The sequence below is a fragment of the Ceratotherium simum genome, chromosome 2, assembly GCF_057802395.1.
Source record: "Ceratotherium simum simum isolate JZ-2026a chromosome 2, ASM5780239v1, whole genome shotgun sequence".
Lineage (NCBI taxonomy): Eukaryota > Metazoa > Chordata > Mammalia > Perissodactyla > Rhinocerotidae > Ceratotherium > Ceratotherium simum.
The window spans coordinates 72,739,922-72,766,535 of NC_141901.1; the positions used below are offsets into that span (position 1 = coordinate 72,739,922).

The 26,614-nt window shown below is 33.9% G+C and overlaps 1 protein-coding gene across 5 annotated transcripts in view; it reads left to right on the forward strand.

The window, feature by feature from the left end:
- The window catches only part of HFM1 (helicase for meiosis 1), a 101,763-nt gene that overhangs the window by 40,381 nt on the left and 34,768 nt on the right, over positions 1–26,614 (forward strand). For all 5 annotated transcript variants that reach the window (XM_014780161.2, XM_087447654.1, XM_087447660.1 and 2 more), the window contains 12 exons: positions 210–304; positions 967–1,100; positions 1,911–1,958; positions 4,757–4,837; positions 12,399–12,490; positions 13,823–13,929; positions 14,026–14,073; positions 22,994–23,091; positions 23,174–23,305; positions 25,610–25,695; positions 25,926–26,009; positions 26,133–26,290. In XM_014780161.2, the coding sequence (XP_014635647.1) occupies positions 210–304; positions 967–1,100; positions 1,911–1,958; positions 4,757–4,837; positions 12,399–12,490; positions 13,823–13,929; positions 14,026–14,073; positions 22,994–23,091; positions 23,174–23,305; positions 25,610–25,695; positions 25,926–26,009; positions 26,133–26,290 (1,163 nt within the window). The remainder of the gene's footprint in view (positions 1–209; positions 305–966; positions 1,101–1,910; positions 1,959–4,756; positions 4,838–12,398; positions 12,491–13,822; positions 13,930–14,025; positions 14,074–22,993; positions 23,092–23,173; positions 23,306–25,609; positions 25,696–25,925; positions 26,010–26,132; positions 26,291–26,614) is intronic.

The following is a 26,614-nucleotide window of genomic DNA, read 5'->3' on the forward strand; positions in this document are numbered from 1 at the left end:
AATATTTTTACATTTATACTCTTGGAAGGATTTTAAATTAAATTTTCAGTTAACATTCAAATTCAGAAGCATTTCTAAGGCCTTTTGACCTGTTGTTTAAGACAGAGGACTGTTTAATGTAAAATGAAAGTCTTGAGTTATTGAAGAGAATTGGTATCAACATGTGCTCTTCTTTAGTAAATTTCTCTGTGTGTGTGTTTTTTTTCCAGTTTGACACTACAGCTACTGCAGTTATTATGACTCGGTTAAGTACAAAAGAGAAGTATCTTCAGATGTTAGCTTGTAGTGACACTGTAGAAAGCAGGTAATACAGAAAATATTCCAAAAAGATAGTGTTAATGTAGCCTATATTTTTCCTTTTAGTATATTAAGAGGAAATTTGGTTAGGGGATTTTCTAAGGCCATTTTCTTAAAACTTTTCCATAATCCAATTAGAAAGTTTGTGTCCTTTCAAGAAATTTAGTGTTAAAAAAAAAAAGACTACATAATATTTTTATTCAGCAGTGTTTCTTAAAATGTGGTAGCATGTATCCTTGTTATAAAAGGCCAAATTAGTAATGAGGAAAAATACAATTTTCACATTTCTTTACATCTTTAAAATTTGTTTAATAATAGAGAGGTAGGCAATCTGAAACCCTTTAGTAAAGTATTTGATTATAATACTCTTGGAGAAAATAGGATATAATTCACTCCCCATCCTTTTTTAAAGCAATAATGTCTTCTAGAGTCAAGGTAGTAGAGAGAAATCTGTAATCTTTTTAAAAGCTGTACTGACTTTTTAAGGGTTTCTCTTATATTTTTGAAAATTAAAGTTATTTTTCATGAATTATTAAAGTAGCAATGAGTATATTTTTCATTTATATTCAATTATATTATTGAATTATTCAAAATATTATTGAGGTTTAAACAAGTAAGAGTTATGGCATTGAAATACGTATTACTAATGCAAAATTTTTTTTCCATTAGTTTGCACAGACATCTTATTGAGCATTTAAATGCAGAAATAGTATTGCATACCATCACAGATGTGAATATTGCTTTGGAATGGATACGATCATCCTTGCTTTATATTAGAGCCTTGAAAAATCCATCTCATTATGGTTTGTTACTTTGATTTGGAAAAGTAGTAATTTTTTTCAAGCCATTTGGGCCTTCATTTATACTAATAGGTCACAGTGTAGATTACAGAAACTAATAGATAACAGAAACAAAAGTAACAATTTTCACAAATACATTTAGAGGCAAAAGTAGACAAATGTGAGAAATCTTTATTTTACTTTTAGTTTTTCAGTAAGGTTTGAAATCAGCACTATTAAAAATATACCTTTTAGGAAAAAGTTTTAACTCAAATAAAAATAACAAAAATGCCTAAAATTATTTAAAATAAGTTAAAGTAAAAAAAATCTTGAATTTTGTCTGAACTGGTGTTCAAATCAAAGTATATAGTACTACTATTGCTGCTGGAATTGTTATCTTGCTTCTAAAGCCAGTATACATCTGGTTATGTTGCCTCTAGAGGCTTCTTTCATGTGCTGGGGATTATAAAATAAAAATACTTGGGATTGCTGAAAATCAGATTATAACCTCACTTGTTGCAATACTATTTGAACCTGTTGCAGACAGGTTCAAAACTTTCAGATCTCCAAGGGAACAAAAGAATTCATATAGTATTCCTGGTCACTGTTATACAATAAAATAATAAAAAGACAGCCAAGTGATATTGAAAGGATTTCGCAACAGTGGTTATTTTCTATAGATGTCTAAGCCTTGTTTTAACTCATTAAGCTCTTTTTCTGTTTAAAATTTAATTAGACTACTCTTTTCTAATTAACTAGGGTATAAACTGAGCTTATAAGATGAATTAAGTCCAATTCTATTTTATTTTTTATAAATTTTAATAATTTATGCAGGTTTTGCATCTGGATTGAACAAAGATGGAATTGAAGCAAAATTACAAGGTTAGATATATTTCCTTCTAAAAAAATTATATTCTATAAATTTAATGAAAATGGTCAGTTATTGTGAAAGTAAGAATACTCTTGTAAGTTATTTTTTAGAAAGTAACCTTTTTGCAGAAAAAACACAGAACTATTTCTTTTTCACATGTAAATAAAGGTTGGCACGTGTATTTTTTTTCTGAATTAATTTATTTATTAATTCTATCAGAATATCTTCCTTTGTATAATATGTTAACTTGGTTTAGTTGTTTTTATTTTTAAAATGACCTGGTCTTTGAAAATGTTGTCTGTAGATCACAACTCATTATTTTTCTTTTCTAGTTTAATTTTATTTGAAAATATAAGCCTAAGTTGATTATGGGCTTCTTATCCTAGTCTATGCTAATGATGTATTCCTGTCAAACTACAGCTTTATTTTTCAGTTAACACTCAGTATTTCATTACCTATCTTTTAAAATATCAAAAGATTTTGAGCATTTATTAGAATTAGAAATTGCTACCTCTTCATTTTATTGACAGTCTCTTCCAGTAAAAGAAAAAATGTTAGATCCGCTAAAAATATTTAGCCAATTTTAATTTATTCTCTACTTGGATATACACATATGGCAAATAAAAATGCAGAGATAAGGATGAAGCAGTAAAATTGTCTTGATTAGGAATAAATATATTGTTGAAACATGGTGATAAGCAATACCATATATTCATAATGCTGCTGTTGAGAAACAGACCTATAAAATAGTTGCATTATCCTTTATTTATTGACGGATTTTGTAATAGAGTTTTTAAAGCATATATTTTGATCATAATGATCAAATACACACAAGAAATCAGACAGTCTAAGAGATATCTTGCTATATTCTGATAACAGTAATGATTTAATTTTTGTTAAATTAGCAAGATCACAGTTCATATTTGCCTTATCTTCAGTCATTATAGAATAGCTAAGTTTTGCCTATAAAGATTAGCCAAATTTGTTATATAACTGAATGTAATGTTTTGGTGTCCTTGGAGGTCTGCCTTAAATCTCTTAGGAAAGGTCCTTAGCATAAAATATGCTGTTTCCTAAATTTGGCTATACTTTCTTGTTCGATATCCTCCAGTAGCTACCCCATCACTCTTAGAATAAAATGCAAACTTTCACCAGAGCCCACAAAGTCCTGCCTTACTTGGTATCTCCCTGCCTGTTTCTCTGACTTCATCTCTTGTCCTTTTCCCCTCTTTTATTCCACTCTCTCCAGACTGGCCCTCTTGCTGTTCCTTAAACACACCAAGCTTGTTCCCACTTCAGGTCCTTGTGCTCTTTGTTCTTTATTCTTGGAACACTTCTCGCATATTTTACATGGCCTGCACCTTCATTTCATGCAGATCTTTGTTCCAATATCAACTCCTCAGAGAGGCCTTTCTGGGCTACCTTATTTAAACCCACCTTTACAGAGAGGAAGGCAAAATGATTTCCATATTGTTATCGCTGTTTTCTTGTTCTTGGAAAAGGTGATGTGTTTATGTTGAAAATTAGGATGACTCTATCCTTACGTTATATCAGAAATTATATGTTTTATATCAGAAATATACATAAGCTTTAGTTAAAAACTTAAAAAACTCTATCATTCTTTAGGTTCTTTCTCAGCTTTATTTTTCTTCATAGGACCTTTCAATACCTGAAACTATATGATTTACTATTTATTTGTGTATTGATTGCTTTTTTCGGTAAAATATAAGTTGTATAGAGGAGGAACCTTGTCTTGCTCACTAATGTAAACCTAAAGCTTAGAATAGTGCTCAGCATATAGTAAGCATTCTTCTTTGACTGATTAACTTACTGAATGTTAACTTAATAATGGGTAATTAGGAAAATTAGCAAAGACTTCAAAAGCCTTACTTAACCAAACACTTAAAAATGTCAAGCTGCCTAAGCAATGTTGCTTAAACTAAAGTATTTCCCAAAAACCTTGCCTTTTAAGGGCTATTTTTTTGTGAGTGGCTACTCTATTTGAGATTGAACAGGTTGTGGTATTCTCAATCTTTGAACTATCTCCAATCTCCTGGGCTTTATAGCATGGAACAGAGAGAGCACTGTAAGCAGCAGGCTACAGTTGCTCTGATCCGCATCAATCAGTGAGAGTGAACCTGCGTTACTTCTTATTCAGAGGGTCCTTCCAGGTAGCAATAATGGCATATTCAGAGATGCTGAAGTAAAAGCTAGAAGCATCAGCCAAAATAGTCATCAGTGGTTGCCTCAAGAGAGTGGCAAACTGGAAGAGGGGAAAGACTGGTGTTTTTTGGCACAATCTCTGTAGAACTATTTGATTCTTTATACTTTGTGCATATATATCTTTGATAAAAGTTAAAAAAAAAAAGAAAAGAAAACCACTGTCATATTGAAAATCAGGTAGCAAAGCGGTTACTTAAACCAGGAGCAAGTTACTTAGCCTCTGTATTCTTTAGTTTCCTAACTTGTATGCAAAATAATATTAATACCTACCTTATTGTGTTATTTTGAGGATTAAATGAGGTAATACAAATATAGCATTTTAAAAGCTCCAGATTGTAAATGTTATTTTATCACTTACCGAGTATTATTTTTGTTATTTGTATTATTGTTATTATTAGAAAATCTTTTTAGCATATTAATTGGTTCTTTGATTTAAATGAGTTTTTTCTTACCACTGAAGTAGGGACTACAGTTCTTCTCGCAACAATTATGTACACAAACGCAATCAGCATATTTAATAATAAATACTATTTTGTGCTTCTTCCTTATTTACTAAAATAAAAATGTGTTTTCTATAATTGAACAGAATTATGTTTGAAGAATCTGAATGATTTATCATCTCTGGACTTGATAAAGATGGATGAAGATGTTAATTTCAAACCAACTGGTAATTTTTCCATCATTGTTACCAAGTTTAACAGTTGCTTACTTCAGGCTAAATAAAAAAATTTGTTCTGCTAAAATTTAGATAATGGTAAAATTAAATTGTGGTATCAGTTCTCAATAGGGTATCATCGTTATTAGCAAGACAAATTTATACAAGAGTCTTATTTGTAAAATTAGGGAGCTTCTTTTTGACAGGCACAGAATTTGTCTTTACCAACTTTGGTGACTTTTAGCAGAAGATTGAAATGCTCAAATCTCTGGGTTGCTTCAAACCTGTTATAACTCTTGTAGGTATTCTTTTGCCAGTTCTTAATTATTCAAATATTGATTATCTAGATGGGTACTTAGGCTCCTTTTCTCTCTTTCTCTCTCCTTCCCTCTTTCCCTCCCTCCTACTCTTCATCTCTCCTTCCCTCTCTTTTTCATTCTATTTAGAGTATAATAGAAGAGAGAATGTTTTGTAGTTTTTAGCACTCATGATTAGAAGTTTCTTGGGGTAAAATATTGATTGACTTCATTATTCCAGATTAATGCTTTTAAAAAAAGGTACTTTACTGAGTAAAAGTTGGGAAATATAGAGGAGTTTTTTAAAAAGTCAGCATTTGACTATCCGTTAACATTTGGCATGTATTCTTCCATTATTTACAAACATACAACCATACTATAGAAATGTATGATTTTTGTATCATGTTTTTATTGTATTTAATATAAGGTTAAGTTTTTAAGACAATTTACTGCTCTGATTCTCAGCCCTAGATTTATAACATTTTTCCCTTTCCCATGGTCCTTTTTCTGATATACCTAATTTTGTTTGTGAGAGTTTATTTTCTGTGTATTCTAGGATGTCTCAGTAGAGGGGCGTGAGAATCACTAATGTAACTTCTTCATCTGTTCTTTAGAGACTTTCATTGTCAAGAATCTTATTCCCACTATCATTCCTTCCCTGTGGAACTTCTTGAATTCACTGATACCATTCCTTCTGCCTTTAACCATAACTGATAAGTGTTCTATATGACATTTTTTCTCTTTCTCCATCATCAGTGAATACTCCCTAATTAATTTTCCTCTTCTTAATATTCTTTTGGTTCTCCTTCTGCTTCTTTGATTAATCTCTCTTTGCTGACCTTTTTTACTTTACTATGGGTTTCTTAAAGTTGCAGACTTTGGACATTTATTCCCAGTTTATGATCATTTCTTTGAAAACATAATTTACATTCACAGCTTCAGCTATAGTCATTATGTAAATGATTTCAAAATTGTAGTTTTAATCCTGGTTTCTCACCTTCACTACAAAATTTGATTCTCAATTTTCTATTGGAAATCTTTACTTACATATATGACATGAAACTTGACACCCAGAAGTGTATAACAGTTAATTTGACCTGGGATAATGTGAAATGGAATGAACATAAAATTTGGGTTTCAAATACTTGGATTTCAGTCCCAGCTCTACCACTTGCCAGCTGTGACTTTATGCTCACTGAGCCTTAGTTTATTTGTCTGCAAAATAGGGATATATTACATGTCCTACTTACCTCATTGGGTTGTGATGATCAAGTGAGATAATGAATGTAAAAACATTTTACTGTAAACATGAGTTGTTTCTCTTTTGTCCAAGGTTAGGAAAATATTTCTCTACTTGCCTGTTATTCTCAATAGCATAACCATTTTGCCAAGCCTAAGATTATAAAATATTTGATATCTTTGGTTTCTGTTTCGTTCGTCAGTCATTCCATGTCCAGACACCAAAAAGACAATCCAATCTTAGAGCCAAAAATATTCCTTATCACATACTAGGGTAATGTTTCTTAGAGTGCAGTTGGGTTGACTACTTGCTGTCAAAATCAAACTGAGGATGCTGTGATGTTAAAAATGAAATTAATGAACCCTACTCCAGACCTACAAACCTCAACTTTTAAGAGTAAAACCTAGGAGTTTATATTTTAAGCCTGTTCCCCAGATGCTTCTTTTGCACATTAAAATTGAGAACCACTGCTTTGGGATTGATGTTTCAATAAATAGTATAGTGAAAATCAATTTAGATCTTCATTCCACACACCAGCTTATCCCAATGAATGTTCTGAGGGAGGAAAAGTTTCCAGAGTAAAATAGTGTACAGTAAAACTGCATTCTCTGTCTTTTCTAGGAGACTCATGGAGTTCAATAGCATATTAAATGTGCTGAGAAGAAAGGCAGTAAAAAAGAGCCTAAATTTACTAATCCTTTCTAAATTTGTTAACCTAGGATTTTTACATTCTCATTTGCCCACAGAAACCTTTTTAAAGGAACATTCATTAATACTGCAAAGAACACTAATGTTATAGAACATGGTTTGGGAAACATTGTTAGATATCAAAATTGAATACTAAATAGATTTAATGAAGGTATTTTAAAAATGGAAGATAAATGGAGGTATTTTAAAAATGCAAGAAAATAGAGCTTATTATCTAATCTCTGACTGGGAAAGGGCTTTCTAGGCAACTTGAAAATTCCTACAGCATTTCTTTATTTTTTTAAATTTACATAGAGAAAAATTAACTTTTTTTTTTTGGTTTATGCGTTACTAAATGATCCATGGATCAAAGAGGAAATTTCAGGGAAAATTAGAAAACATTTTGAACTGACATTTGTAATTTGTGCCTTCTCTCATTTTTCCTAATCAGTCTTTATAGAGTTTTATCAATTTTTTAGTCTTTTCAAAGAAACAACTTTTGGCTTTGCTAATCCTTTCTGTGGTACATTTGTTTCTATGTAATTAATTTCTAGTCTTACCTTCCTTCTGCTTTCTTTAGTTTTATTTGGCTGTTCTTTTCCTAACTTGTTAAGATTAGTACTTAGCTCTTAATGTTCGGCTTCTAATACAATCTGATCTCTTACAACATATATTTCAGTAACATGAATTGGTTCTTATGCAAATGGTAAAACTGAGACTCATGTCTATGAATGAAAAATTTGCACTGATGATATACCGTTTTCCCCAGCACCTCATGTAATAGCAGCTCTATTAGTCAGAGTTCTCCAGAGAAACAGAACCAACAGGATGTGTGTGTGTATGTATGTGTGTATATATATCTATATAGAAATAATATAAATATGTCATATATATATAGAGAGAGAGAGACAGACAGACAGACAGAGATAGAGAGAGAGCAAGAGATTTATTATAAGGAATTGGTTCACATGATTGTAGAGGCTTAGAAGTCCTAAGATCTGCAATCAGCAAGTTGGAGACGCAGAAGAACCAATGGTGTAGTTCCAGTCTGAGTCTGAAGGCCTGAAAACCAGGAGAACCAGTGGTGTAAGTTCTAGACCAAAAGCTGGCAGTCTTGAGACCCAAGGGGAGCCTGTGTTTCAATTCTAGTTCAAAGGCAGGAAAAGACCCAGACCTAGCTGGAGGCAGTCAGGCAGGAAGAATTCCTTCTTACTGCAAGAGGGCCGTCTTTTGGTTCTATTCAGGCCTTCAACTGATTGGAAAGGGCCACCCACATTAGGAAAGTCAATCTGCTTTTCTTAGTCTACCAATTGAAATGTTAATCTCATCCAAAAACATCCTCACAGACACACCCAGAATAATATTTGACCAAATATCTGGGCACCCTGTGGTCCAGTTAAGGTGACACATAAAATTAACCTTCACAGCAGTTTAGCATAAAATACACAAATCTAGCTGAACATAGCTGAATTCTCAGAGGAGTATAGTACTGCACATAATGCACTTTTACCTGATCCTCCTCTGGGCCCAGGTTGGCCATGTGTTCTGACTTTAAAATACATATTATGCAATGCCCAATCTTTGTACATTTTGTCCTTTGTGTTTATAACTCCACAGCCTCAACTCTTGTTACACCCTATACCATCAAGCTACTTAAAAAAAACCCACAAAGTGTTGTGTATCTATGTATATATGTATGTATAACTTTATGAGGAATTTAACATGCCTTTTTTTGTGTGTGTGAGGAAGATCAGCCCTGAGCTAACATCCATGCCAGTCCTCCTCTTTTTGCTGAGGAAGACCGGCCCTGAGCTAAGATCTATTGCCAATCTTCCTCCTTTTTTTTTTTCCCCCTTTTTCTCCCCAAAGCTCTGGTAGATAGTTGTATGTCATAGTTGCACATCCTTCTAGTTGCTGGATGTGGGACACCGCCTCAGCATGGCCCGACAAGCGGTGTGTTGGTGCGCACCCGGTTCTGAACCCGGGCTGCCAGTAGCGGAGCTTGTGCACTTAACTGCTAAGCCACGGGGCTGGCCCCTAACGTGCCTTTTTAACTGTGCTAGTATTTATGTTAGGATTATAATTTAGGTTTGTGTTCTTGTTGTAAGGTTGCATGGAGTTTTTAGTTGTTTGCTTCAACATTTTTTTCCATAAGCCCTGTTATTGTCAGTATGCAGTTTTGCAGAATGCAAGATTTTATAAGAATGCATATACTGTATATTTACAGGAAATAAATATTTATGTAAATGTACAGGAGTGCTATGTATTTATTTAAGGCTAAGAATTTTTGTTGGCTTTGATTTGTAGTATTTTCATTATCAACCAGTTATATGTTCTAATTTCCATTATGATCTCTTCTTTGACCTATGAATTATTTAGAACTATAGTTCTTAATTTCTCTCTCCATGATGATTTTCTAGTTATTTTTCTTTCCTAGCTTTTTCTTGTTGTTGTTCTTGACATTTGGTACAGTTGCTTTGTGACCAGATAACATTTTCTGTATGATTGCAATCTTGAAATTTATTGAGACTTGTTTTATGTCCCAGTATGTGGTCAATTTTTGTAAATATTTTGTGTGTGCTTATTCTTTGGTTTTAACGCCTCTCCCAGATAAAGGTCTTGTTAGTTCTTTGATGCTTTATGAAAGATACTTCTCGTGTTTCAGTTAGCTATTTTATTTGCCTTCAGCAGAAGGGTTGGTTCATAGTTACTTACCCTGCCATTAATGTAGATGGAAGTTCCTTACATAGTATCTAATTCTTCTTTTTTTATGACTTCTTTTTCCTTCATATTACCAATATTTTCTTTTATCTCTTTGAACATTTACTTTTTGTATTTAAATTCTTAGTCTGTACATTCCAATGATTTTGCTTCATATAGTTTTTGCTTTTTAAATTTGTGGTCGTAATACTCATGTAACTAGATATTTTGTCTGTATGTTTGTCTTCTTGCCAAAGTTTTTAGCTCTTCTTCCTGGTAATGTGTATAGGAGAAAGGCTCCAAAGGCCAAGTCTTCGTTTACCTGAATTTAATAAGGATCAACCCTCTGAAAATCAGCGGTAATTGCAAGTGGCTGGGAAAGTCATTAAACTGGAATGCAGATCTTACCTCTGTGAAGGAGAGGGGAAGAAGGAAGGAAAGAAGGAAGAAGGATTTTAGCCTGTAATGCAGTCCTAACACAATTTGGCAAAGCCGATGGGGAATCTTAAAGTCAAAGTTGCCCATCTGAGGAGTCCCTTGTCTTATAGTCCTACCTTAATATTCCTGCTATGCTGAGTCATTGGTTTGCAGCATCTCTTGAGAAGTGTGATCTCAATGTGAACATGGTGATTAATTTAGAGCATAGTAGCTGGGGCCACCAATCAGAGGTACTTCTTGTAGTAGGAGATGTGAGAGGTGCATTCTCATAGTCTCTACCTCCACCCCCCCCACCCCCCAACTCTATGACTTTTACTTTGAAATATACTGAATTTGCTACTAGGAGAATATTCTTCATTCAACAGCTCTATTGATAGCAAGTTGCCTCTTTATTTCATCTCTTCACTTGCAAATCTTTTTAAATTCTTTCCATTCCTTCTATCTTGACTCACTTTTTTCATGGCTTTCTTTCTAGGTTATTTTTATACCTTACCTAGGAAACCTTCATCCTTACTAATAAACCAGCAAGTATCAAGTCTTTTCTCAAAACCTTTCATTTTCTGTAGCCGGGAGATACCCTATATTAATTTATAAACATCTAGGTTAAGAGGAACATCTTTAAATATACCCTAAAGGTTAACATACTAGTTCTCTTGGTAACCATATTCTTGATATGTCACACACTGCTCTCAGAAGCTCCCTTTTATGACCCACTGCATTACCTCCATTCTGGCTGAACATATTCACCAGCTTCCTGATTGAGAAAGTGGCTTTTAAGCTGGCCTGTCTACTTCTCTGTTCCTGATTCTTAGTTCTGTCTACTGTATCATGTCCTTGATGCCTGTAAGTCTGATGGAATGTCAGATTCTTCCTGTCTTCAGCAAAACCTGTAGCACAAACATAACTCTTTGCCTTTTCCTTGAGAAGCAGTATGTCATTTTCCTCTTCCCAGATGTTTTCTGTGTGGTTCACAAGGCTTGAAATTCTTTATGTTTTTGACAACTTATAATTGAAACCAGTAACCTTTTAAATGAATTCCATTTTATTAATTACCCCTACTCTACCTATCCCCCTACCCACAACCAACCCAATGTTCTATTTCCAAAACAATTTGTTTTCAAACTCTAATTTAATTAAAATATTGCTCAAGAATTTTAAGTGGTCCTCTGTTATTTTATAAATCAAATCCAAATTCTAAACTCCGTTAATAGTGTTTCAAGGGTGTTTCAGGGCTTCCATAGTCTATCATTCATCATGTTTTTTTTGTGTGTGTGTGTGAGAAAGACCAGCCCTGAGCTAACATCCAAAGCCAATCCTCCTCTTTTTGCCGAGGAAGATTGGCCCTGGGCTAACATCCATGCCCATCTTCCTCTACTTTATATGGGGATGCCGCCACAGCGTGGCTTGACAAGCGGTGCGTCGGTCCACACCCGGGATCCGAACCTGCGAACCCGGGGCTGCCAAAGTGGAGCGTGTGCACTTAAACGCTGCTCCACCAGGCGGTCCCCATCATTCATCATGTTTTGATAATAAAAGTAGGCAACATTTATTTAATGTTAGGCACTGTGCTAAGTACTGTACATGTATTATTGCGTTTAATCTTCTTCACAACAAACATATGAGATACATACTTCTATTCTCCCCACATTTCATTAAGAAACTGGTGAAGAAACTTGCACGTGATCACCTACCTAATAAGTGGTGGAGTAAGGATTCGAAGCAGGTCAATTTGACCTGAACTCATAGTCACTATCAAGCCATATTTCTCATTATAGTATTCTAAAGATTGTCTTTTTAACTTTACTCTTTTGATAAGCAAGTCTTGATTTTTCTTAAAGTCATAATGGCTTTATTTCCTTTCTGCCAAGGCATCTTAGTTACTTTTAAATCCTGCTCAAGACCCATTTTCTCTACTAGGCCATCTGACACTGACTGTTTTCTTAGGCTTAATTTCCTCTGTACTTAAGTAGTGAATGTAAATATTATCATTAACTGGATTTTGTCCTCTAGTCTAGCTATTTCCCATGTGGTTATCTCCCTAACCAACCTGTAAGTTCTAGAGACTGTGTCTTCTTGATTTTTTCGTGTATGTTTTGTGTCTGATGCTGTTATAGGCACAGAATAGATGGTAAGGAAATGTTTGTTAACTGATGAAAAAGCAAGTTGTTTCAGCTGAAGGGGTGAATGTTTATTTTCCCATCTTTTCCCACAGAGGCAGGAAGATTGATGGCTTGGTATTATATTACATTTGAGACAGTGAAGAAATTTTGTACAATAAGTGGAAAAGAAACTTTGTCAGATCTGGTAAATTAATTTTCACTAGAAAATAAATAATGATATAGCATAAAATAATATTGGGGAAACAACTAATTTGCATATCTCATGTAATTTATGAATGAATGAGCGGAAAAGAAAGCATTTATTATAGTGCTTATCTCTCCTCCCTTATATACCTTTTATCATGAGATATGGAATATTACTCCTTAGAATATATTTTCAGTTGTATCTCTGTATCCAAACTAAGAAAATTTATATGCATACCCAAAGTAGGGATGGCAACTACCTTTCAACTTATGTGATAATGCCCATTACCTTGGTAGTGGCTACCAAGTGTAATATATTGAGAAAGATTCCAAGAAGATGTGGCATGATATATTAGGAAAGTCTGCTGTGAGTGAGAGGCAATGAGGGACATGTGTGCCACGTACTTGCAACTCTTCCCTAAATCTTTTGCATCAGAATAACAGTAACAGTAGAAATAGAATGGCATTGGTGATAGACCAGAAAAAAGAACTGATTGTGGAGAAAATGGGAGTGAAAACAGGTTATACTAAGATATCAACAGTGGGGGCAACTTTGCTGCTACAGCAATGAATAGAACCATAGTCATGTTGTTGGTACCTGGTAACTGTATTGGTCCCTTCTGCCTTTGCTGGAGACATGAATATAAAACAAGATATTCACCTTTATTCTCAAATTTAAACCATTCATTTTAATTTAAAATATCTAAGTTGATTATTGTGATAAGATTATTATACTAAAAAGTGCACAAAAATTGATGAAAACTAAAGACTTGTATGAATTAGAACAGGTGTTAGTTTCATTTTACAGGTGTGAGAAACCAAACCACAGAGAGAGCTTTGCTCAAAGTCATCTGGCAGAACTAGGCTCTAGAATACAAATTTTTAAATATCTAAAGCATTCTGTCCACTGCAAAATTAGCCTCAATTGGGATAATGATTTACAAACTATAGAAGGGTGAATAATAATATAATAGTGTAATAGTAGTAGTAACAAGAGCTACATTTATTGAGTGCTTACTATGTGGTAGGCACTGGGCTGAATATTTTAAATTTTATCTTGTTAATCTTTACAGTCTTATTGGTATAGTCCCAGTATTTAGCACAATGTCTGGCATATAATAAGTGTTTTTAAACATTTGTTAGTGAATGAGGGAATGAATGAATCCTTAAAGAAGCAAAATGTATAAGGCAAATTTTTAACTCTGTTATGCTAAATGACAAAACCATGATGTCCTAAGGCAGCATGAAAAATAAATAAGTAGAGAGAAAGAGGATGAGAGGAAAGAAGTAAAGAATGGACATAATTAAATGGACAAATGCTGAAATTTTATAGGTCACAATGATAGCCAGCTGCAAGGAATTTCTCGATGTACAGTTAAGGATAAGTGAAAAGAAAACACTGAATACTTTGAACAAAGATCCAAATCGGCTAACTATCAGGTGCAGAAGTTAAATATGTTCTAAATAATTTTTAAAGTGTTTTATTTAGTTAAAATAAGTAATAATAAAAGTTTTGCCTTGTGTTTTTATTTACAGATTTCCAATGGAAGGAAGAATTAAAACAAGAGAAATGAAAGTAAATTGGTAAAGATAATGAATTGTTAAATGTCTTAAAATATTGACTACCTGTTCATGATTCATATTTATGAATTTTTTTTTAGTTTTAAAACTTATTTTAAATGTTTTTCCTTGATAAAAAAAAAGAACATATTTACATAAAAATGAGGTGTCAGAATGTAGATGTGAAATTAATTTCCAAAAACTCTCAGACTTTAATTGAAATAGATGACCTGTGAATTTTTTTTATCAACAAACATTTATTGAGAGTGTGTTCTGTTGAGGCAAGGTAGATGATAGAAAGAAGATATACTTCTCATCATCAGGAGCTTGCAAGTTAGCTTGAATGAGAACCATGTGTATAAAAATAATGGACAGTATGAAAATACATATAATAAATGTCTGTTGAATGATAGTCATATTCTGGGAGAGAGAAATAGGAAAAGCAAAAACATGAGTGAAGGAATGTATATATGACAATGGGATGACTATTCTGCCAAGAATGGGAAGTTTGTATAGAGGAGTAGTTATTGGAAGAGTAAACTAAGGTTACATTGTAACTTGTAGTGACTTTTACCCAGTTTGCAATCACAGATGTAATGATAGTCTTTTCTGCTATGCCACGTGCTTGGTTTTCTGAGTATATAGGTCTTAGTGTTAAATCTTTTGGTTTAGATGATGCGATTTCAGGTGAAAATGATTTTTTTATGTGGCTCAATAAAACCAGTTAGCCAAAGAATTTCTTTCTCCTCCTTAGCTAGAGGAGGCCATTCTTTCTCTGGGATACTTCCTGACATCTCATTGAATTTTATGTCCTGAATACATTGAAGTCTCAAAAACAAACTTCTCACTGTTGTGTACAGCTCATCAGGCAGATAGATCTATAGCCTGGACAGCAGAAGTTAATATTCTGTTTCTTAGCTGTGTTTCTCTAGAAATTCAAATATCCTTAGAGATCATAGAGAATTTAGGGATCATATAGACCAGTCCTCTCATTTTACAAATGAAGTAAGTGATGCTCAGATAAGTTGTGACTTGCCCAAGGTTATGTTGCTGTATTGGGAACTGAGCTAGAACCAGAACCTAAATTTCTTGATTCTCTCAGTGTTTTTTCTAATATACTCTATTGCATCAACTGTTGAGTCAAATTAAATCAAGACGTTTTTCCACAAGAATCTTCTTGGAAACACTCTCTTGCAATTTTTGTTTTTTTTTTTTTTCCTGTGAGGAGGACTAGCCCTGAGCTAACATCTGATGCCAATCCTCCCCTTTTTCTTGAGGAAGAGTGGCCCTGAGCTAACATCTGTGCCCAGCTTCCTCCACTTTATGTGGGACGCCGCCACAGCATGGCTTACCAAGCGGTGCGTCGGTGCGCGCCCAGGAGAACCTGTGAACCCTGGGCGGCCGAAGCGGAGCGCGTGCACTTAACCACTTGTGCCACTGGGCCGGCCCCTCTCTTGCAATTTTAATGCTTCCATTTACCTTGCCTTAAATTGAGTCATACATTCTTTTGATTGGGGCTGTCAGATTTTAAAATTGAGTGCCTTTATAATTGTTTTTATACGTATCATAATTTAGTTTCCCATTATCATTTCCCACCTTTATGCATCTACTTGAGTGTGGCAGGAAGAATGTGTGTGAGGTCTTTTCTTAATCCAAAATGTACAGTCTTTTGGTGGGTGATAGTGGGTGGGTGATAGCTAATAGTTACTTCTTTCATGTCTCTCTCATATCCCTGTTACTCTGCTGAATTTCAGATCTATTCTTTTTCAAGTAGATGTTAATCCTCTTAATTTTAAAATTTTATCCTTCAAGTTTCTGCCCTTTAATTTAAGGCTATTTTTTATTTTTCATAACTTTAATTCTCAGGTCTTTCGTCTTCAGCATTAGAAGACGAAACTGGTATTTTTCTTAACTGGTATTTTTACCAGTTTTCTTTATCTGATATTTTTCAATGAACTCATAGGATATAGTTCCAAATTAATGATTTCTTTTCTTATTAATTTGTTTCTTGTTATTATATTATATAAGTAAGACGTGGATTCATTTTTAGAGTCAAAAATAAGATTAATAAAGCACAATGTAGGTTCTCCCTTGATCCCCTTTCTTTCTTCCTCAGAAGTAACTATCATCAGTAGCTTGCTGTGCATCCTTCCAGTTTCCTTTCTATTTTTTTTTTGTTGTGAGGAAGACCAGCCCTGAGCTAACATCTGATGCCAATCCCCCTCTTTTTTTTTTTTGCTGAGGAAGACTGGCCCTGGGCTAACATCCATGCCTATTTTCCTCTACTTTATATCCGACGCCGCCACAGCATGGCTTAACAAGTGGTGCGTCGGTGCGCGCCTGGGATCCGAACTGGCGAACTCTGGGCCGCCACAGCGGAGCACGCGCACTTAACCGCTTGCGCCACTGGGCCATCCCCCAGTTTCCTTTCTATTTATTTAGTACATACATGTGTGCTAATAAACATATGTAATGTCTGTTATGTAAACAAGATCATACTATAATTATTGCTCTTGTGATATGTCATGATTCTTTCTATATCAGTACATACACATGTCAACCTCATTTAATAGCAATGTATTCTATAGTAGGAATATACTGTAATTTTTAAACACTCCTTTGTTGATGAAGAGTTAGATGGTTTACAAATTTTTGCTATTACAAATAGTGCTGAAATGAACTTCCTTGTATTTACACCGTATTTTTCAAAGATTTGTGGGTGAAAGTGTATGTACATGAAAAGATTTAATAATTAATACCAAATTGCCTTTGAAAACGTTTCTCTGATTTACAGTTCCCACCCACAGTATAAAAAGAGTGACTGTTTGCATACATTGCATCCCCAATGCTTGTTTTGTATCTTGAACTTTTGTCAATCTAATAAGTGAAAAATTATATTTTAAAATTTGTAAATCCCTGATTATTAGGAGGGAACATACATATTATTTGGTTTTATACAGAAGTTTTAAATTGTTATAAAATCATACATATTAGTCTTTTCTTTAGGACTTCTAGGTTTTGTGTCTTGTTTAGAACGGTCTTTCCCATCCTGTTATTTCTTAGGATTAGGTTCAACTACATAAAACAGTAATAAAATGAGTTTACAATAGCTCAAACAAGATAGGCTACTTTTCTCTCACAGAATAGACAACTGCAAAGTAGATAGGCTACAGTAGATATAGAGGCTTCATGGTCATCAGTGCATGGTCATCAGTTCTGCCATCCCACACATGACTTCTATTTTAAGGTCGCCTCATTGTCCAAAATGGCTGCAAGAGCTTCAGCCATTACATTTGAGTATCCTCTCTCTTTTCAGTGGACTTCGTGGAAGTCCAGGACAAGGCTTTTGCTCATCAGCTAGAACCTAGACTTCTGGAAGTCCCAGATAACAGTTTGCACTAGTTACATGGCTACACCTAAGTGCAAAGGAGACTGGGAAATGTCTTGGTGATAGTGTGCCTAGATTAAAATTGGGATTCTGCTATTAAGAATGAAAGAGAGAATGAGTGTTGAGTAGGCAAAGCAGTCTTTGCCCCACATCCTAAGATCATAGGACTTTTCCTATCATTTCTTCTAATACTTTAAAATCATTTTATTTTTACCTGTAGGCTTTTCAGAAGGCATCTGGAGTTAATTTTTGTATATGGTATGAATTAAGAATTTATTTATATTTTGTCCCAAAAAGATAGTCAGGAGTGTTTGATAAATATGCTGTCTTTCTCTCTCTGCGTATTGATTTGAAATGCCACCTTCTCATAAACTAAATTCCTAAGGGTCTGTTTCTGGACGCCTACTGTTAGTCTATTTATTTTGTTGCTGTGATGATACTACATTGTTTTACTTGCTATTCTTTTGTTGCATGTTTTGTTATCTGGTAAAGCAAGTCCCTCCTTATTGTACTTTAAAAAATGTTTTTGGCTATTCTTGCATTTTTCCTTCCTGTGAACTTTAGAATCAGTTCATCAGGGTCTATAAAAAGTCCTGTTGAGGGGCCGGCTGGGTGGCGCAAGCGGTTAAGTGCACGCACTCCGCTGTGGCGGCCTGGGATTCGCCGGTTCGGATCCCGGGCGCGCACCGACGCACCGCTTGGTAAGCCATGCTGTGGCGGCGTCCCATATAAAGTGGAGGAAGATGGGCACGGATGTTAGCCCAGGGCCAGTCTTCCTCAGCAAAAAGAGGAGGATTGACAGATGTTAGCTCACGGCTGATCTTCCTCACAAAAAAAAAAAAAAAGTCCTGTTGAAATTGGCTTTATAGATTAGTTTGGTGAAGAATTCTTGTTTTTACAATTCTGGAATCTTTTTCTAGGAATATGGTACCTCTCTCCATCTATTCAGACCTTTATGTCTTTCTGTGATATTTTGTAATTAATCATTTAGGTTTTATATTTTTTGATAGATTTATTTATCAGTATTTTATGGAGTTTGATATTGTAAACAGAGTCTTTTTTTTTACATTGCATAACTTTGTATTTTATAGTCAGTTACTGATGGTATATAAGAAGGCTACTAGTTTTTGAATTTTGGTTGTTTTATCTGGCTATCTTGGTGACCTCTCTCAACAGTGCTAGTAGTCCTTCAGTTTGTTTGCTGGGATTTCCTAGATAGACAATTGTATCATCTGTAAAGAGTGATAGTTTTATCGTTTGATTTCTAATAATTATAACTCTATTTTCTTTAACTTGTTGTGATTGGAACCTCTAGTATACTGTTCTCTAGCTTCAGAGAGAGCAAATATCCTTGTCTTATTACTGTTTTTAGTGGTTAAGTTTCCAGTGTTTCACCACCAAGGGATTTCTCACACTTTTTGGATTAGGTTCTGGGATCCATCAACCTCCTTCTCACTTGTTTGTAAAAACAGGATTGGATTCAGGGTAGAGAGCCAGCAACCCATTTTAGTTCACCATTGTCACTGGATCTGAAAGTTGGGTTTCTCCACAATTTCTTTTATGTTCTTTGTTCTTTGCAGGGTTTCTAACTTTTCTTGAATCACTTTTTGTTAGTTTATATGTCCCTGAGATATCACTCATTTCATCCAGCTTGTCAGTTTTAAAGGCATAAAGTGTTTTGTTTTCTAATAAGTTAAAAATTTACTCTGAATATGTAATGTCTCCTTTCTAATTTCTAATATTATTTGTGTCATCTCTTCTTTTTCTTAATCAGATTTGCCAGAGGTTTTTATGTTTTGATCTTTTCAAGCCATTTATTTTTGACTTATTGGTCATGTTTACCAGTTCTGTTCAAGTTTTTAATCTTTTGCTTTCTATTATTTTCTATTTCATTAATTTCTCATTTTGTCTTTGTCTTCTTCCTTGTACTTTCTTCTTTTTGTAGTCTTTTTAACTGTATGTTTGCTTCATTTATTTTTGCTTATTATCTAAAAAGTATTTAAGACTACAAATTTGCTAGCAAGTACTACTTTGACATTGTTCTATAGATTTTCTAAATCCATTTCTATTCTTTCTAAATAGTTTATAATTTTGGTTTTAATTTCTGCTTTATAATTATTTAAAATGTTTTAAAATTTAAAATTAGTAGTTTTTTAAAATGTCATCCTTTTATTGTTAATTTATAATTTTATTGGATTGTAATTAGAGAATGTAGCCTATTGGAGTTCTGCTTTGTGATATTTTTGGGATTTTACTTGTGGCTTAATGCATAGTTAATTTTTATGATTGTTCTATGTGAATTGTAATTTTATACTTCTGACTCTCCCCACATTTTATACTTTCCCTCTCATATTTTTTATCTCTTTGTTCTTTTTTATTGGCTCTTAGGAGAATGTCTTAGCTCAGTTATCCATCTCACTAATTTGCTCTTCAGCTTTATCTACTGAATGTTTTCAGTGGTAAAATTTTTATTTTACTGGGTCTCTGCTTGACTTCTAAAATGTACATGATATTTCTAACCTTCTGAAAATATTAATCATATAAATCAATTATAATTACTTTGAAACTCTTTTTCTGTGCACTGTTAACTCTGTTTTTTCAATTGTCAGTTATTTTATTCATTAAATTGTACATCTTTTTTATGGTGATTTTTTTCCTCAAATATTAGGTAGTTCTTCATTGTTTGCTTTTGTGTTTGTAAATATCTTTTTTCCTACCTATTCTGTTACTTACTATCTCTAATGATTGTGGAGAAGTAGTTAATTTGCTGCCATAAAAGTGTGGAAATATCTTGTAATCTAAGAATAAAGTCTTCTTACCTCTCCTGGGGTTTGGCACCTACCTGGAGCACTGCCCTGCCTCTGGCCTCAGTGCCTACACTGCCTGCCTTAGCCTCTCAATACATACCACAACTACCTAATGTTTTCCACAAATGAGAGAGAGTGGCAGGGGTGGACTAACACACCTGCTCAGAATACGGCATTCCAGTGAATTGCTCAAATACCTCAGGACCCTCTCTCCTTCTTGATCTATTCATTCTTCTGCATGTATCAGGGATAATATCCTCAAGTTTTGTTTTTCTCATAGGTTTGATCTTCTTTATAGACCTGATTTCTAACATTCAACTTTCTGGTCCGCTAATGACATACTTTCTTGCTTTCCTGTAGTTTCATGGATGGAGACACACACATAAACACACATACACACATGTCCATCATTTCATGGAATTTGAAGAAGAATAAGTATATAGAAGGCTTCGTGTGCCAACTTGATCCTTTCTCTAAGTTGTTTCTTTGAGAATTCTTATTTTATGTTTAGGCAGAAAAAAATGGCTTCAGAGTAACTTTAATCTCCTCTCAAGAGAAAGTTGCACAGCTTCATAGTACACCTTTAACTCTTCTTCATTTGAAGGATTTCTACTCTTTCTATACACAGACCTTTTCTGAACAAACATTCCTTTGCTAAGTTGGCCAGTATACAGAAGTCTTTGGGAAAGTTCTGGTATCATTTTTATTAGTTTGCTAACTGAGGAAGCTGAGAGCAGGTCTTAAGGATCTCAACCAATGATAACAATAATTAGTAATAACCATTTCTTGAATTTTTGCTGTGTTCCAGGCACTACATTAGATGCTTTACATACCTATGGCAGAAACTGCTAGCTGACTGTCCAAGAATCTTCTTACTTACCTAGGAAAAAGACTACATTTCTTTGTCAACTTTGTAGCTAGGTGTGACCCTGTGACTAATAAGATGTAGGCAGAAGTGTGCTAGTCTTCCTAGAAGGCTGCTTAGAGGAAATGGAGCCAGGTGATAAATAAGGCATCATTTCTTGTCTCCCTGCCCGCTACCTCCTACATGCTGTGTGGAGTGTATGTGTGATGGCTGGAACGCCAGCAGTCATCTTAGACCGTGAGATAGCCTGAGAATGGAAACTATACATGGCAGAGCAGAAATATAAGAGGATTCTGGGTCTTTGGTGACTTGTAGGACCACCATACCAAGCCCTGGACTGCCTAACTCTGGATTCCTTTTACATAAGAGAATAAACCAGTTATATTTAAGCCTCTATAGTCTGGTCATAGTTAAATCTAATCCAAACTGAATAAATACCTTATTTCATTTAATCCTTATAATAACTTTGATTTAGTCATTACTTAACTACCATACAGCTCTGCCACCATTAGATGAAGTGGCAAAGGTACGACTTCATCTGAGGCTGTGAGACTTCTGTTTCTACTGAGGACATGCTCAGGCTGGCCTTATCTGGTGGAGAGAGACAGACAGCCTTGCCAAAGTTCTGTACCTACTGGAATAAATCCCTATTCTCCCTTCGATTCCTGTTTTATTACTGCTTCTTGTAATAAGGTTTCTGACAGGGAAGTATGATATTGAAAAGTGTCCTCTTTATTAATAGACATATTGCTGTTCAATATAAATAAATGTTACTTCAAAAGTTTTATTTTTACTCTAGCAATTTAGTATATGCCCTACATTTGTGCATCCTAGGATAGCTTCACAACGAGTTTTATTTATCCAGCACTTGAAAGCACCCCATCCACATTTTTCCATCAGTTTCTTCTTTGTTAATAAACTGTGTAATTTTACAACCATGTCTTAATAGATGATACAAAATAATTTTCAAAAGCATATGCTATAGCCAAAAGAAGTGAGTAGTCTATAGTTTCAGCTGTATCCACCCATTCTGAGAAGTGAGTTGGTTGCTTCTTTCTATTTTCACATATCGTCTGCTGAAACTAAACCATAAAATATAACTATTCTACAGTTTCTTTTTGTACACCTGACTGTTTTTGGTCTTATCAGGAGACCCCTTGATAAGACCAAGTCTAATAATTTTAGTTAGATCCATAGGGTTATTTGCATATCAATACCTGGTTAGGTAAGTAAACAGGCAAAACAGGTAGCAAAGAACCTCGGATATAGTAGGCACAATGGACAGTAGCTCCTTTTCTCTCTTCTTACCACCCACTCCTCAAATTTTGTAGCCAAGCAACTGCTGGTTTCTAATAATCAACTAATATGCTACCACCCTTCATATGTTGAACAGAATCCTCAGCGCCTAACACTATGCTTGTCACTCAGTAGGTACTTAATAAATATTTGTTGACTATATAAATTGTATTGTTTTTGTATAATACCTATATATAGTAGAGCCAAAAGACAGAACTGTTTTGGAGGAGAATATGACAACAGTTTTAGATGTGTTGAGATTAAAGAAACAGTCTAAGTGAGAGTGCCCTGTAAGCATTTGACATTTATCAATCTAGAGATTATAATGAAATTCTTAAGAAGAAATGAGATTTTTCAGAGAAAGAAAGGTTGAGTGAATAAAGAAGAGTAGATAAATAAGAACTGGACTTTTAGAGGTAGGGAAGAAGAAGTCAGCAGTGACTTGCAGCAATAATGAATAGAATCATCTAGTGTCACAGAAATCAAGGCAGAGAGGAATTTTAAGAAGAGATACTTAATTCAGTGATGTCAAATACTGTGAGATGATAATTTTTAAAAGAAAATAATGAAATTTTTTCTTTCCCTCAGTCTTATTCAGGCTCAGCTAGGATGCATTCCCATACAAGACTTTGCTTTGACACAGGATACCTCGAAGATTTTCAGAAATGGCTCACGAATTACAAGATGTATGTTATAGGATTAATGGATTTTCAATATTTTTACAGTAAACTAGTATACTAGATTTAATATTGGAAACTTTTCTTTTAGGGTTGTCAGATTTTGTGGCTATTCAAGAAAAGAAGTTTGCTGTACTATTGAACAGTTTGATCTTAGCTAAATGTTTTAGATGTAAACTTTGGGAAAACTCTGTGCATGTATCCAAACAGCTGGAAAAAATTGGTAGGTACTGAGTACAGGCAGACGGTTTGTCAGTGTCTGCAACTTATTTTGTATTTCACTATTATAAAAATTAGTATATGATTCTTTAAGGAAAAAATTTGTTTGTAGGCCTAAATAAGGTATAGTACTTTACTTCTCTTGAAAATCTGATTTTCATTGGCTCGTGCTTAAAGGATTCCATTTGAAATCAATTGGGAAACCTAACAAAATTAATGCTCTTATTTTTAAATTTGTTCTGAAACCAAGAGTAAAATTTTGTTTTAGTAATTAAGTAACCATGTGTTGCTCTCTCTTCCACTTTTATGACTATTTTGTTTTGATCTCAATGACAAAATACAGAGCTAGCAATTGTGGCCATTCCTAATTCATTGTAGAAAACTATGTCACTTATTTATATCTTAACTTTTTCTCTTTTTTTCAGTAACTACAATATTAGTAATAATCTTCACAGAGATTCTGTAGACAAAAGATTGTTCCTGATTGTTTCCTGTCTATTGGGATCTAGCTCAGGGTGTGAACTGAAAAACTCTAGAGGATGCCAATTACAAAGACTAGTTATGACTAAAGGACTCTGGAGTTTTCCAGTTTGATGCCTTTGGCTTTGTGACCCTACTCCTTCTTAGATAGCTAGAACTCTAAAAGGAGGGTTGTTATTTCCTGACTGACAGCCTTTTAGCTTTATGATTTTATATGCATCTTGGGGACATTAAAAAATTATGTAATGGGTCATTAGGGATTGTCTTATTATTCCTTAGAACGAAGATCTCCAACTATTTTGTGAGGAAATCCTACTTTTTATTTCTTTGAAGTTTGAAATCAGTGGAGTGGCAGAGGGCTGACCAGTCCTGGGAGCTGGGGTGAAGGTGGGGATTGGCTGGTGAAAGTAAGGTCAAAGTAGATGAGAGATTTCTGATGTAAAGACACCCTGCTGCAGAAGTCCTGACAAACCAAATGCCACACCCATCCACAAACACAAGAGTTCTGAATTGGGAAGTACATTTCATGCAACATTTAGAAAATAGAAACTTAGAGAAAAATTTGAAATTAGAGTCAATGATTACTAATAAAGTTTTCATTATATTTGAAAAAGTCAGTCATTCTGGCTTTCTAGAATACTGTCAATCTGGGCATCAGTTGTATTCTATCCCAAATTGTTGAACACTAATGTGTTTTTCACATTTACTCAGCTGTTACAGCTAAACAGAAAGAAGCAAGTATTGCCAAGCAAAATTCATATAATAGAAAAGTGAGAGAATCCAAACAAAAAAGCAAATCTAAGTTCTTACTGAGCATCAGGAAAAAAATAATGAATTCAAATTGATTTTCAACAATGTTTATAGACTAAAAAATTAAAAGTCAGGAAAAGTTTTGAGGGAAAAGGAAAATGAACATGAAAGAATTGTGACTACCAGGAGTGGTTTCTTAAGAATGAGTAAGAAAAATTCTCAAGAATAATTAAAGATATGTATAAGGAAATAGGAGTGTCATACCCTCACCAGTAATATATGTGCTTTAGACAAGGTGGTAATATTTTGGAATTTTATACTTCTGACAATATCTTCTATTTTGAGATTGGGTTAAATTCATTCATATGAGTGTAAGAATTTTAAACTCCAGTTTCTTAAAGTGTAAAGAAAAAGAAAAAGTCCAAAGATGGAAGTGAACTTGATGTATTTAAGGAACAAAATTAAAGCCAGTGTGGCTGGAGAGTAGTTAGCAAGAGGAGAATGGTAGGAAATTAAATGGGAGAGGTAGGATGTGGTCAAGTCATAGGTAAGGGAGTTTGGCCACAGTAAGGAAATTGCCACTTTATTCTAAAAGCAATGGAAAGGCAGTGGAAATTTTAGACAGAAGAGTAAAACTATCTGATTTAGGTACAGAAACAGAGAGAACTCTATTTCTACGACAGAAATGCTCAGAGAGCCATAGCCTCGTGAAGGCAATGTTCCCGTCTCTGATTCAGGTTGCCTTTGTTCAAATACGAGTGTAACAGTAGGTGTCTTTTGTTACCTGCTGTATGGATGACATATGGTAAAGCTAAGGGATGAGTCATCATGTGGACCAAAGAGTTCCTCTTTTAGAAAGCAAATGCATATTTTATTTTAGTTTGAAAAACTAAATATGAACAATTGAATAATGTGACAGCCTAAATAATCCAACTGAAAACATTTTTTTAAAGCTTTAAAAATTAGTTATTAATCTGGATCTTTAAAATCTTTTCTTATTAATGTTGTTAAATATTTAAGTATAGATATAGTTTTAAATGGATTGTTTAAAAACTGCTGTTTGATTAATTTTACACAGGTATAACATTGTCGAATGCAATGGTAAATGCAGGTTTGACTTCCTTTAAAAAAATAGAAGAAACAGATGCAAGGGAAATTGAACTGGTATTTAATCTTTACTTATTCCTAATGTTACTTGAATTCTATCTAAATTCTAAAACCCAGCTTTTATATCTTTATTTCTACTGAAAAATGATTTTCCTTCTCTTAGTCGTGAGTGTTTTAACTTAAGACTTGTTTGGGTAACAAACATTATTAAAACTATTGACTCTAAAAAATATTTTACTAAAAGAATTTTTAGTATTGTAAGAATATAATGATATAAATATTTTTAGATTTTAAATAGACATCCCCCTTTTGGAACTCAGATAAAAGAAACAGTGATGTGTCTACCCAAATATGAACTTGAAGTGGAACAGGTAAATGTTTTCTGTTTCTTAGATATTTTGCTTGGCTTTTCAGGAATAAAGCTACCCATAGCTGACTTGGAGCTGAGTAGTAAGATTATTTTTAACACTTTTTATGCTTATCCTTTTTTAAAGATTGCAAGATATAGTGATTCCATGGCGGAAATATTAGTGACCATTATATTAAGAAACTTTGAACAGCTACAAACTAAAAGAACAGCACCAGATTCTCACTATGTTACCTTAATCATAGGTGATACAGATAATCAACTGGTTTTTAAGCACAAAATTATGTAAGTGTAAAATTTCTATTTGATTTTTTTTCTAAGCATATAGTATAAAAGAAAAATTTTGCTGAGAAAAAGAGTAATAAAATCACTGTGGGATCAATTAAATTACATTTCCCTGACACTATAATGGAGTAGTTTCTCTAGTTGTCTATTAAAGAAGATATTAACATTGGGTCTGTTGTTTTAGATTGTTATATTGAGCACTCAAATGAACAAAGTGTAAAATCTATCACCATGGTTTGAAACAAGTGAATAGATGACCTTTAGAAGTAGCTGTAGTCCACTGTTGCTGAACTTTCTTATTTTGTTGCTTTTTTCCAGTCATTC